Source organism: Mizuhopecten yessoensis, unplaced genomic scaffold, assembly GCF_002113885.1.
Source record: "Mizuhopecten yessoensis strain PY_sf001 unplaced genomic scaffold, ASM211388v2 scaffold10183, whole genome shotgun sequence".
Taxonomy (NCBI): Eukaryota; Metazoa; Mollusca; class Bivalvia; order Pectinida; family Pectinidae; genus Mizuhopecten; species Mizuhopecten yessoensis.
The window spans coordinates 138,729-153,209 of record NW_018408420.1 but is presented as its reverse complement, the minus strand read 5'-3'; the positions used below and the strand labels follow the sequence as shown (position 1 = coordinate 153,209).

Below are 14,481 nucleotides of genomic sequence, written 5' to 3'. Positions count from 1 at the left end.
AATGTGTGGCTTACCATCAAGACAAAGTCTCGACTTTCCCGAGGGCACGGCCGCGAAAACCTCAAACGTCACATTACTTCTGTGTGGAATAATATCCCCCTAATTTATATTTAACAAGTATTTGCTGCTGTTCCTCGGAGATTAATCCATGTGCTGTTCAGAGAGGTCTGATGGCAAAATATAGGAAAGCAAACAAGGACGTAACTAGTTGGATGCCCAGTGTAACAAGTAGCTGACAGCGGCAATTTTGAAAAAGAATTTGACTCAAATTTGGCAGGGTGCTATACTATAAATATTGAATTGCTCTAAAAGCTTTTTATTCATATGGAACTTCAAAGACGGTCTTTATATCTACGTTACATAAAAAACCCATATGAACCGAGGAAAGATTTACATTTAAACCCTCGCAAATAATCAACAAGCACAGGAGAATAAGACCAGGTGTGCCGGAAAAGTAATTCAAGATAATTTAAAAAAAATCAAAAAAAATCAAATTATCTGAATATCAAATTGAAGGACTCAGCTAGGTTTCTGTAACCTGTCCTAATAACGTCATCAATAAATTCAGTCTTATTTGAGACAAAAACAAGCCAGTCGGGATAGGGGCACGGTTGTTCATATTGAAATATTGAAAATCTTACCATCGAACGCAACGTAGATATGTCCAACCAGGAACTCAATTATTCTCTCAATGTCATCCCTTGTATTCTTTTTTTGGCAAATGCTTTGAAAAAATACAACCTTACATCTCTATCCTATTTTGATTTTCTGAAAAAGATAACTAACTTGTAAAAAGAAGGTATTCCTTAAGGTTGGTAGGAGATATAAGTTTTATTTAATTAATGAATATATAAACTTCGGGATTACCGTACCACTGTTCATGAAGTGAGTTATCAAATCCTACTTTTCATACATGTAATACATGATAATTTTAATTGCATATATTAAAATTACACAAAGTGAGATGCTTTTCTGATAAACTCTTCCCACGGAACCTCTTTGTGGCTAGGCCGAAATCAGTTGTAGAGCAAATTCCTAAGTACTCTTGGTGAGGAACACTACGGTCAAGATGCATGTAGAAAGTGGCTATGCTTATCTGTATATGGGACTGTGTTTATATGTGTTGGAATTATTCATGGGCCGATTTGGATCTATTAAAAACACTGAAAACACTATTTCTAAATTGAAGAAAATATAAATAGAAAGATAATCTTGTAGATGTAGCTAGAGTTAAGTAACATACTCAATCAACTGTACATGTATAAACACTTAACCGTATATATGTTATGTCTTAATTTACACCCTCCACGATTGTTGTCGCACAAAGTTCGTCCATCGTTCACACACATGTACGCAAGCAGTTAGCGTCCAGATTATCATCGTTCACACACCGTGTACAAACCGTTTTTACGTGCTAAATATGAAAACATCTAGCGATTGCAATGTTCTCCTTTGTTAAATTAAATCACGAATAAAATATTATATTAAATGAGAGTGCTGTGTAAATGCGCACTTTAATTCTCAATAATCTACATCTGGTATATCTATACTGCCAAGTGGAATATGTGGACGTTGCCGTTTCCGGACACCAGTGATCGTCCTTTGAAGGTGATAATTAAAGGTTCCAACTTCCGGTTTGGTTTGCAATCTTCTCGTATAACGTCTAGTTTCACCGTGTGCGTGAATGTCTGCGGCCAATTGAAGCATGCTTTCATTTTGTGTAGCAATTGGTTTTGTCCCCTTTTCCTGAATATGTCTGATCAGCTTTTTTAATTCTTTGTGTTTTGTTTTTCTCATGTTGTCATTATGATCTTGGAAGTTGTCATTATTGCTAAGCATTTTTTCTTCATATCTCTCTTTTAATCTGGTTAAGAATTGCTCCCTGTTTTCCTCTAATGTTGTTTTGCCCCACGGCGACCTTAATTCAGTAAATGCTAACAAGTGTAGCAGTGTACCCCAACGATGCATGATCATTCCACAGAACTGTATGAGTAGAAGAATCATGAAGAATATGACAAAGGATAGTCCGAGTACATCAACTTTGAGGTATTCCAGGCGTTGATCCTCTCCACCCCATAGCTGGAAAATATTAAAATACGAAAACTCGAATGTATTTAACAACAAAGAACTGAAATTCTAGAGATTAATAACCAAAGCTTTATCAATATAATAGAAAGTTCAAAAACAGATATATTGTTGTTGTAGATGTACATCACGATAACAGTTTAAAAACAATGGTTATTATGCTAAACTCCATTGTCAGGATCTATAATATCACCATGAATAACTTCCCTAGACAAATTACTAGTTAGCGTCCCTCGTTTATATGGTTAACGTGTGTGGTTCATTCGCTACCCCGAAATCATGCTGCAAGTGTCAGGATTTTCTGGATTAATACATACTGTATATTAATAAATCAGAAGCACTGATCACAGTCACCAGGGACAGAATATATGGACTCGTATCTCGTAATTGTCTATGGGTCGAAGAATACCAGTAACGGAACCAACAAACCAGTACCAAGCAATACCCAATCAATTGTAACTTCGGTAATTGTTTTATTGACGTGAACGACATCGTGTAGTTCGGTACAACATAGCAAACACATTATCATCAAATAATAACTTTACCTAATCCTAATCTAGTGTATATGTCTTTATCCGTTTGATGTTATGGTGTCACTGTCTAACTCACGTTAATTGTACGTTATAGGAGCTATCCGTCTAAGTTCAGCGTGTATGTATTACAGTTACAAGGTTTGGAAGTTAAATTACTCCCCCGGACCAAGACGTCTTACCTATAGATGAAAGACAAGTTGTATTCTATGCGTAATCTAACTATAACGAAATTGATAACATCATCTTAAATACTGTTACTTTCACTAAGGGTGATATGAATCAAATAAATGTATTATCTCATGTGTTCTGGAGTTTATTGAAACATCTGGAAGATTTTTACTTAAACTATACTAAAAATATCTTACAATGTGTTTGTATTTGCTATTTTATAACAATACATCTGGTGTAATTGGGAAGGATTGCACTGTGTATATTGACAGTGTCTTTGAAGTGCCTCCAACCAAATACTAGGCTATAATACTAATTGAAGTAAATAGACTATAATAATTGAAATGTTAAAATCTATGATATTCTAGTTATTATTTTCTGTGAACGTCTATTAAATGGTTCTTGTATTCTCCTATTAATTTTAACATATACTACATCTTCTCTATAATACATTCTCTCTATATATATATGTATATATGAATGTATGAAATGTGCGTATTTTCTCTGGAAAAGGCTTTTATAGGCAATGCCTGTGCCTAATCCAATTGTGTTTTTTTTAATACAATACAATTGATTTGAAATGAAAAACGTCTTACCTATATCAAATCTCTAGCTGAAAATCTATAAAACAGTACTCCTGACAAAATGCCGAAGATCGCCACTGTTACTGATCATTGGGTATTAATAACTACTCTTTGTTTTCAACCTTCACTACTGTTCTAGGGCCTCTGCATTTGCACGTGATCATATTCAATTCGATGTAGTTTCCATTATTATTACACCAGTATTATATATACTTTAGATTATAGGTGGACTTTATAATGGACTTTATTTTTTCTCCATCACATGTCTTAGACTCAATTAAAACATCTGCATTTAGATATTTTTGTGTTACTGTGATTTCTCTCCAAGAACAGTCTTGCATGAAACAAGATTCTAATCAAATTCAACGCAATTCATTTTTACAATGTACGTCTTAACGTTACACAACTTTTCAAGACCGGCTGGTCCCTTTCCAATCTACTCATTGTTTGTGTATCAAGTAAAACGTTGATATCACAGCAATAGATATCGTTTACGACAACAATTAACATTTTTGTTTCGTATAAAGTTTATTATTTCAATTAATAATTTTCTGCAAATCATGTATACTCACTGATGGAATAGGAATGGACACCAGCCCAGGACCACGGAGCTGAAACATGAAGTTGACTGCCATCCATACCACATTGATAACAGCTATACCACCACACACCCCGTTGCGTAGGTCAAGCAGCTTTTCATGTGTTTCCTTCTGTATCTTAATGTTGGTATCTAACGGTGCCAGGTACCTATGGGTTACATGTACAATGATGTATCGTTAAAGAGACAACCAAAATAAAAACAAAAACACGGGTACTGCTACGACTGTCTCTACTTGCCAGTCACTAACTTATTACAAGCTAACTGAAAGGCACATAATTTGCAAAGTGAAACAAAGTAGTCGTCACATTTTATTTTTTATTTAGAAGGTATAAGTCTAAGAATATTTTATTCAATTCGTAAGAAATGTTTTTAAAAAACATATGGTAGGTTTGAATGGATATTGATTTCAATATCAAACACAAGAAGCATTTATAATTGAAGAGAAAATAAATTAATTCTTAATTGAATATAGACCTTACAATATTAAGAATAGAAATATCTCGGTGGTGTCATTAAGATGTTAGTTCGCTGAAGTATTTCTCATTCACTATTTATGGAAGAAATATATAGAGAATTGACTTTTTGCTTTTAACATTGTTTTAAGGATTTCAAAAATACGAAGCGATTGTCTGAAGTCTTGCATCTAGAGACTTAAAACAAGATATATGATTTCACCGTTTAAACAAGTACAAGAAAGATGTATGATGTCATTGTGACATTTGTTTTTATTCATATTTCACTTCATGATATACTGTACCATGTACAGATGCATTCACAACTAACCACTTACAACGTTGCTGTTTAATATTTGTGAGATATTTGAAACAAGGAAATAGATAAATTGGTATTCAATAGCCTGTTTATATATCTTAAAAGGAATCTGAATTTGAAATAATATAAGAAATACATTATTAAGGAATGGCGATTTAAGAAAGGAAACGTGTATATTATGACCGATTTGTTTTCCAAATTATTATTCCTACCACCTTTATCAAATATCAGGTTGTATAAGACATCAATATCAATTCAGTGTCTTAAGGTTACACTGGCGATATGATAACCTTGTTTCAAAATTAATATCCCTAAGGTGACATATTTTACCGTGCAATATCAGCTTTTATGGTAAGAATACTGTTTAACTTGGCACCTGCGACTTTGTATTTTCATTCTCATCACACCGAACAATCCATGAGAAGGATTTACTGGGACTTTATAAAATGTAAAGTGAAAATATCTTTCATATTTTCCACTTTTATGTGAAACACTGCAAAACAATCAATTAAAAAAAACAACAACATGTTAGCAAATTCTTAAGCTTAAAACACGACATTCACAAAGTTGACATTTCAGTGTTGAAACATTTTAGAGACAAATATCACAAATAGGTCTTCGTGAGAAAATCTTTGTCCTTACCAAAGTGTCTATTTTTGCATGCACTATGATCGAACAAATGTTTAAGACATTACTTTAAAGGTGTAAAACAAATATGAACAAAACATGGGCATTATGTTTCTTACTTTATTGTCCTATACACGGAAGTTGGTCCTGATCCTACTCCGCCGACACTTGAAAATAGAAAAAATAAGTTTTTTTCTCTTCTTAATTTGACAAATTATATTTTCCGCACTGTTGTTACACCCTTGTCCTCCTTTCCTTCTATTTCTATTTGGCAAAGTATTGGCAGCTCATAACAATATCAGTGTTAAATGGGATTTTGCTATGTTTTGATGAATTATTCATTAAATATTTGATGTGACTTGTATACAATATAGATAAAATATAAACAAAAACAGAAGTAATAAGTAATCTTACTTCTCAATGAACTCCTTCCAGAACTCTTCTTCATGTTGATGTAATGCCATAATATCATTTTGATATCTATCCAGCCATTGAAGTTTTGTCCAATATGGGGTGTTCTGCTTATGTTGGGCATCATGGCTCTCGGTATTGTCGTCACTCTTTGGACACCCATTATCTCGGTTTTCCTCATTGCCATAGTTGTGACTGTTCACATTACCAGTGGTTGGTGACGAAGCGCGAGCACTATCAGTTTTAGTGTTCAGCGAATTCAGTAAATCATCAAACTTTGAACTCAATTCTCTCACTAGTTTGGCTGTTTCGTCTGCCTTGTTCTTTTTCTGACGCCATTCATCGAGAAATGAAAATAGTTCCCGCAGTTGAGCACTCGGGAAGAACCGCGCGAAGAATGAGTTACTCTTTTCCTGCTCAGCCTGTCTTACCTGTTCAGCTTCTTCTTCTAATTCTTTCTTCGACTTGTTGACAACGCTGACCTCACGTGTGCCCCAGGATACTACATGCAGATTGCACAGAGAGTAAATGACCAGGAGCAGGAATCCCATTGGTAGTCCGATAAAATATAGTGTGCCAAACAGCAGACACCCTATATCCATTGGATGGAGAACGCCAGTAAATACGAAGATTAACACTAATCCTACAAGAAATATCACGCTTGGATGAAATGGATTTTCTTCTACTGCAGTCACTATGCATCCCACAAGTACAACAGTCATAATCAGCATATAAAATGCACTGAGGAGTTTTGCCAGAAATAACTGAAACTTCTGCGGAACCCAGAAGCAAAGGAAGAAGAAAAATGTTGCTGGTAAACACGATATTAGATAGGATTGCAACAGGTCAACACTGAACACGGTAAGGATGGCGCCGGCAATCATCATCAGCACTGTTGCTGGTCCGATCATCGTGGAAAGCATCAGCGTTCCTGAAAAACAAGACGAATTTAATTGAGCGAGAAATCCAAATGGTATCTAGCAGTTCAGATATCAATGAATGCTGCATTAAGATGTAAAACCTTAATATATTCAGAAGTCATAGTATTAAAACAGGATTGCCACTTTTTAGAAACGATCAATAAAAAAACGCACATACCCTGATAAAAAACATACAGACGGCTAATATTGTCATTCCGCTTCACAGTTGCATCTGCGTCCTGTAACATGTCCATGATGTTAGCCATAGTGGAGGGCATCCATCTTCTCCGCTGGTTAAAGAACTCATCAAAACCTTCCGGGGCATATGTGTAGGCATCTGCGGCTGCGGCATAGTCAACACGGTAGCCTTGTTTCAGAAGTAGCGTGCACAGCCAACGGTCTTCACCTATGTGTTTAAAGTTTACAGATCAAGTCGTCGTATATCAGAGAACACTTATAAAATCTCAACCATATTTTATGGAAAATAACCTGGTCATTCATGATATCAAACTGGCACAGTAATTTGGAAATACATTATAGAGACCTACTAAACCGCCTTTGACGGAATTGTATTCCTATCCCGTTCTCATATTTGGATGTATGTATTTTAATATTTCCCTTGAACATGCGATAGCGTATCGCCTCTGTTGGACTTGTGTACAGACTCCTACTAGAGGTTGATTTAACCTCTGATAAAACTGTACTTACCCTGGTCGTACATGAGATGATGGATCGCCTCTGATGGGAGTATGGCGTATTTTCGCATGACATTATCGTCCATGAGTGCAGATCCCCTGAACAAGCTGAAACATCCTGGGCTGCACAGGACACACCCTAAGATGTGTTCGGTAGATTTTTGAAGCCAGTGAGCTACTGCATACTCAAACTTTTGATACCAAACCATGGGGCCTAGATGCAAAACAAAATCGTGTCCAGTCTTGGAGTGTTCTTATATTATAAAATAGGTCAATATTTAAGATAATATATGCTGATTCTTTTGTGAACATGTGAATAATGTGCTAATACTGGTATTGTCATTTGTATCCTGCATAATGTTGTATACGTGTACGCTGTACAAGTGTACATATATGTAATGCATTATGGTGTATTAATACCTATTCAAACATTCAGCTTATGTTTGTTGAGAACATTTCGCGATTTCCTGAGTATTGGTACATATTATTTTGATACATATAAAGTGTGTACAATATGGATAAAAACGTAATTTCCTATTTCTTGAGGTTTCCAGCCATTAGAAATCACATTATGTTTGTATATGGTGCTGGGATCAGTTATGATGTTAAAGCAACTAGAACGGTAACAAATATCGCTTTACTAGTTTTATACAGTATAACACCTTACTGTTTTTACGATATGTTTGTGTGTTGATACTTTAAACATCAACGTTAATTATATTTTTCATTCATGTGAATAATTTAGAAAGGCCTTTATACTATATACTAGGTCTTATAAAGAAATGTATGTTTCTATTTAAATTTTAATTAAAAACCAACTTATTAGGTGCCTTTTGTTACCATTGCCAATGGGGTAAATTCTGCCACACGAGGCGCCCACTTTGTGGTTTTTCCTCATCTTGTCCAGCAGCATGCGTACGGCGTCCGGTGCAAAGTCCACGTCACCGTCCAGGGCCAGGATGTACGTGTTTTGAGCCTGGCGTGAAACATTTGATAAAGATACTTGTGTTTCCATCATACAAATGTTTGCAACCATCGCTTCTCAAAAAATATTTGAGAATACTATCTAGTGGTATGATTTGAATGACGATATAGATTACATATGGTTTCTACTGTGACCGGTTGCATGCACGTTGATCATAAGCATAAGATATAAACATCAATAATAAAAAGGGGGACATCAGACGGACGCTTGGCATATATCCCGTGTCATATGAATAACGACGCATGACACCTGACGTAGATTATCTCAACAGAGAACTACACCTGATATAGACTATCTCAACACAGAACTACACCTGATATGGATTATCTCAACACAGAACTACACCTGATATAGACTATCTCAACTCAGAACTACACCCGATATAGACTATCTCAACACAGAACTACACCTGACGTAGACTATCTCAACACAGAACTACACCTGATATAGACTATTTCAACACAGAACTACACCTGATATAGACTATCTCAACAAAGAACTACACCTGATATAGACCATCTCAACACAGAACTACACCTGATATAAACCATCTCAACGCAGAACTACACCTGATATAGACCATCTCAACACAGAACTACACCTGATATAGACTATCTCAACACAGAACTACACCTGATATAGACTATCTCAACACAGAACTACACCTGATATAGACTATCTCAACACAGAACTACACCTGATATAGACTATCTCAACACAGAACTACACCTGATATAGACTATCTCAACACAGAACTACACCTGATATAGACTATCTCAACACAGAACTACACCTGATATAGACTATCTCAACACAGAACTACACCTGATATAGACTATCTCAACACAGAACTACACCTGATATAGACTATCTCAACACAGAACTACACCTGATATAGACTATCTCAACACAGAACTACACCTGATATAGACTATCTCAACACAGAACTACACCTGATATAGACTATCTCAACACAGAACTACACCTGATATAGACTATCTCAACACAGAACTACACCTGATATAGACTATCTCAACACAGAACTACACCTGATATAGACTATCTCAACACAGAACTACACCTGATATAGACTATCTCAACACAGAACTACACCTGATATAGACTATCTCAACACAGAACTACACCTGATATAGACTATCTCAACACAGAACTACACCTGATATAGACTATCTCAACACAGAACTACACCTGATATAGACTATCTCAACACAGAACTACACCTGATATAGACTATCTCAACACAGAACTACACCTGATATAGACTATCTCAACACAGAACTACACCTGATATAGACTATCTCAACACAGAACTACACCTGATATAGACTATCTCAACACAGAACTACACCTGATATAGACTATCTCAACACAGAACTACACCTGATATAGACTATCTCAACACAGAACTACACCTGATATAGACTATCTCAACACAGAACTACACCTGATATAGACTATCTCAACACAGAACTACACCTGATATAGACTATCTCAACACAGAACTACACCTGATATAGACTATCTCAACACAGAACTACACCTGATATAGACTATCTCAACACAGAACTACACCTGATATAGACTATCTCAACACAGAACTACACCTGATATAGACCATCTCAACACAGAACTACACCTGATATAGACTATCTCAACACAGAACTACACCTGATATAGACTATCTCAACACAGAACTACACCTGATATAGACTATCTCAACACAGAACTACACCTGATATAGACTATCTCAACACAGAACTACACCTGATATAGACTATCTCAACACAGAACTACACCTGATATAGACTATCTCAACACAGAACTACACCTGATATAGACTATCTCAACACAGAACTACACCTGATATAGACTATCTCAACACAGAACTACACCTGATATAGACTATCTCAACACAGAACTACACCTGATATAGACTATCTCAACACAGAACTACACCTGATATAGACTATCTCAACACAGAACTACACCTGATATAGACTATCTCAACACAGAACTACACCTGATATAGACTATCTCAACACAGAACTACACCTGATATAGACTATCTCAACACAGAACTACACCTGATATAGACTATCTCAACACAGAACTACACCTGATATAGACTATCTCAACACAGAACTACACCTGATATAGACTATCTCAACACAGAACTACACCTGATATAGACTATCTCAACACAGAACTACACCTGATATAGACTATCTCAACACAGAACTACACCTGATATAGACTATCTCAACACAGAACTACACCTGATATAGACTATCTCAACACAGAACTACACCTGATATAGACTATCTCAACACAGAACTACACCTGATATAGACTATCTCAACACAGAACTACACCTGATATAGACTATCTCAACACAGAACTACACCTGATATAGACTATCTCAACACAGAACTACACCTGATATAGACTATCTCAACACAGAACTACACCTGATATAGACTATCTCAACACAGAACTACACCTGATATAGACTATCTCAACACAGAACTACACCTGATATAGACTATCTCAACACAGAACTACACCTGATATAGACTATCTCAACACAGAACTACACCTGATATAGACTATCTCAACACAGAACTACACCTGATATAGACTATCTCAACACAGAACTACACCTGATATAGACTATCTCAACACAGAACTACACCTGATATAGACTATCTCAACACAGAACTACACCTGATATAGACTATCTCAACACAGAACTACACCTGATATAGACTATCTCAACACAGAACTACACCTGATATAGACTATCTCAACACAGAACTACACCTGATATAGACCATCTCAACACAGAACTACACCTGATATAGACTATCTCAACACAGAACTACACCTGATATAGACTATCTCAACACAGAACTACACCTGATATAGACTATCTCAACACAGAACTACACCTGATATAGACTATCTCAACACAGAACTACACCTGATATAGACTATCTCAACACAGAACTACACCTGATATAGACTATCTCAACACAGAACTACACCTGATATAGACTATCTCAACACAGAACTACACCTGATATAGACTATCTCAACACAGAACTACACCTGATATAGACTATCTCAACACAGAACTACACCTGATATAGACTATCTCAACACAGAACTACACCTGATATAGACTATCTCAACACAGAACTACACCTGATATAGACTATCTCAACACAGAACTACACCTGATATAGACTATCTCAACACAGAACTACACCTGATATAGACTATCTCAACACAGAACTACACCTGATATAGACTATCTCAACACAGAACTACACCTGATATAGACTATCTCAACACAGAACTACACCTGATATAGACTATCTCAACACAGAACTACACCTGATATAGACTATCTCAACACAGAACTACACCTGATATAGACTATCTCAACACAGAACTACACCTGATATAGACTATCTCAACACAGAACTACACCTGATATAGACTATCTCAACACAGAACTACACCTGATATAGACTATCTCAACACAGAACTACACCTGATATAGACTATCTCAACACAGAACTACACCTGATATAGACTATCTCAACACAGAACTACACCTGATATAGACTATCTCAACACAGAACTACACCTGATATAGACTATCTCAACACAGAACTACACCTGATATAGACTATCTCAACACAGAACTACACCTGATATAGACTATCTCAACACAGAACTACACCTGATATAGACTATCTCAACACAGAACTACACCTGATATAGACTATCTCAACACAGAACTACACCTGATATAGACTATCTCAACACAGAACTACACCTGATATAGACTATCTCAACACAGAACTACACCTGATATAGACTATCTCAACACAGAACTACACCTGATATAGACTATCTCAACACAGAACTACACCTGATATAGACTATCTCAACACAGAACTACACCTGATATAGACTATCTCAACACAGAACTACACCTGATATAGACTATCTCAACACAGAACTACACCTGATATAGACTATCTCAACACAGAACTACACCTGATATAGACTATCTCAACACAGAACTACACCTGATATAGACTATCTCAACACAGAACTACACCTGATATAGACTATCTCAACACAGAACTACACCTGATATAGACTATCTCAACACAGAACTACACCTGATATAGACTATCTCAACACAGAACTACACCTGATATAGACTATCTCAACACAGAACTACACCTGATATAGACTATCTCAACACAGAACTACACCTGATATAGACTATCTCAACACAGAACTACACCTGATATAGACTATCTCAACACAGAACTACACCTGATATAGACTATCTCAACACAGAACTACACCTGATATAGACTATCTCAACACAGAACTACACCTGATATAGACTATCTCAACACAGAACTACACCTGATATAGACTATCTCAACACAGAACTACACCTGATATAGACTATCTCAACACAGAACTACACCTGATATAGACTATCTCAACACAGAACTACACCTGATATAGACTATCTCAACACAGAACTACACCTGATATAGACTATCTCAACACAGAACTACACCTGATATAGACTATCTCAACACAGAACTACACCTGATATAGACCATCTCAACACAGAACTACACCTGACGTAGACTATCTCAACACAGAACTACACCTGATATAGACTATCCAACACAGAATTACACCTGATATAGACTATCTCAACACAGAACTACACCTGATATAAACTAGCTCAACACAGAACTACACTTGATAAAGACTATCACAACACTAGATAAAGACTATCTCAAGACAGAACTACACCTGATATATACATGTACTATCTCAACACAGAACTACACCTGATATAGACTATCTCAACACAGAACTACACTTGATAAAGACTATCACAACACTAGATAAAGACTATCTCAAGGCAGAACTACACCTGATATATACTATCCAACACAGAATTACACCTGATATAGACTCTCAACACAGAACTACACCTTATATAAACTATCTCACCACAGAACTACACCTGATATAAACTATCTCAACACAGAACTACTCCTGATATAGACTATCTCAACACAGTACTACACCTGACGTAGACTATCTCGACACAGAACTACACCTGATATAGACTATCCAACACAGAATTACACCTGATATAGACTATCTCAACAAAGAACTACACCTGATATAAACTATCTCAACACAGAACTACACTTGATAAAGACTATCACAACACTTGATATAGACTATCTCACCACAGAACTACACTTGATATAGACCATTTCAACACAGAACTACACCTGGAATAGACTATCACAACAAAAATAACGTCTGTCTTAGAGTATCTCATTACAAAATTACGCAACACACAATGACGCCTAAACTCAACCAGTGTGACTAGTCAGGGTAGTGTACTGATAATCTGATATAGACTATCTCAACACAGAACTACACTTGATAAAGACTATCACAACACTTGATATAGACTATCTCACCACATAACTACACTTGATATAGACCATTTCAACACAGAACTACACCTGGAATAGACTACCACAACAAGAATAACGTCTGTCTTAGAGTATCTCATTACAAAATTACGCAACACACAATGACGCCTAAACTCAACCAGTGTGACTAGTCGGGGTAGTGTACTGATAATCTGATAACGTGACTAGTCGGGGCAGTGTTACTGATAATCTGACAACTCGATCAGTGTGACTAGTCGGGGTAGTGTTACTGTACTGATAATCTAACAACTCGATCAGTGTGACTAATCGGGATAGTGTTACTGATAATCTGATATAGACTATCTCAACACAGAGCTACACCTGATATAGACTATCCCAACACAGACCTACACTTGATAAAGACTATCTCAAGACAGAACTACACCTGATATAGACTATCTCAACAAAGAACTACACCTGATATAGACTATCTCAACACAGAACTACACCTGACGTAGACTATCTCAACACAGAACTACACCTGATATAGACTATCTCAACACAGAACTACACCTGATA

At 36.2% G+C, this 14,481-nt stretch overlaps 1 protein-coding gene across 1 annotated transcript in view; it reads right to left on the bottom strand.

Moving 5' to 3' along the window:
- Positions 1 to 1,521: 1,521 nt before the first annotated feature.
- LOC110459671 overlaps positions 1,522 to 14,481 on the bottom strand; it is a 29,227-nt gene continuing 16,267 nt past the window's right edge. The window contains exons 11-17 of the mRNA XM_021512033.1: positions 8,236 to 8,371; positions 7,409 to 7,609; positions 6,879 to 7,106; positions 5,784 to 6,711; positions 5,489 to 5,536; positions 3,943 to 4,117; positions 1,522 to 2,079 (exon numbers count right to left, since the gene is read on the bottom strand). Coding sequence (XP_021367708.1) covers positions 1,522 to 2,079; positions 3,943 to 4,117; positions 5,489 to 5,536; positions 5,784 to 6,711; positions 6,879 to 7,106; positions 7,409 to 7,609; positions 8,236 to 8,371 — 2,274 coding nt within the window. The remainder of the gene's footprint in view (positions 2,080 to 3,942; positions 4,118 to 5,488; positions 5,537 to 5,783; positions 6,712 to 6,878; positions 7,107 to 7,408; positions 7,610 to 8,235; positions 8,372 to 14,481) is intronic.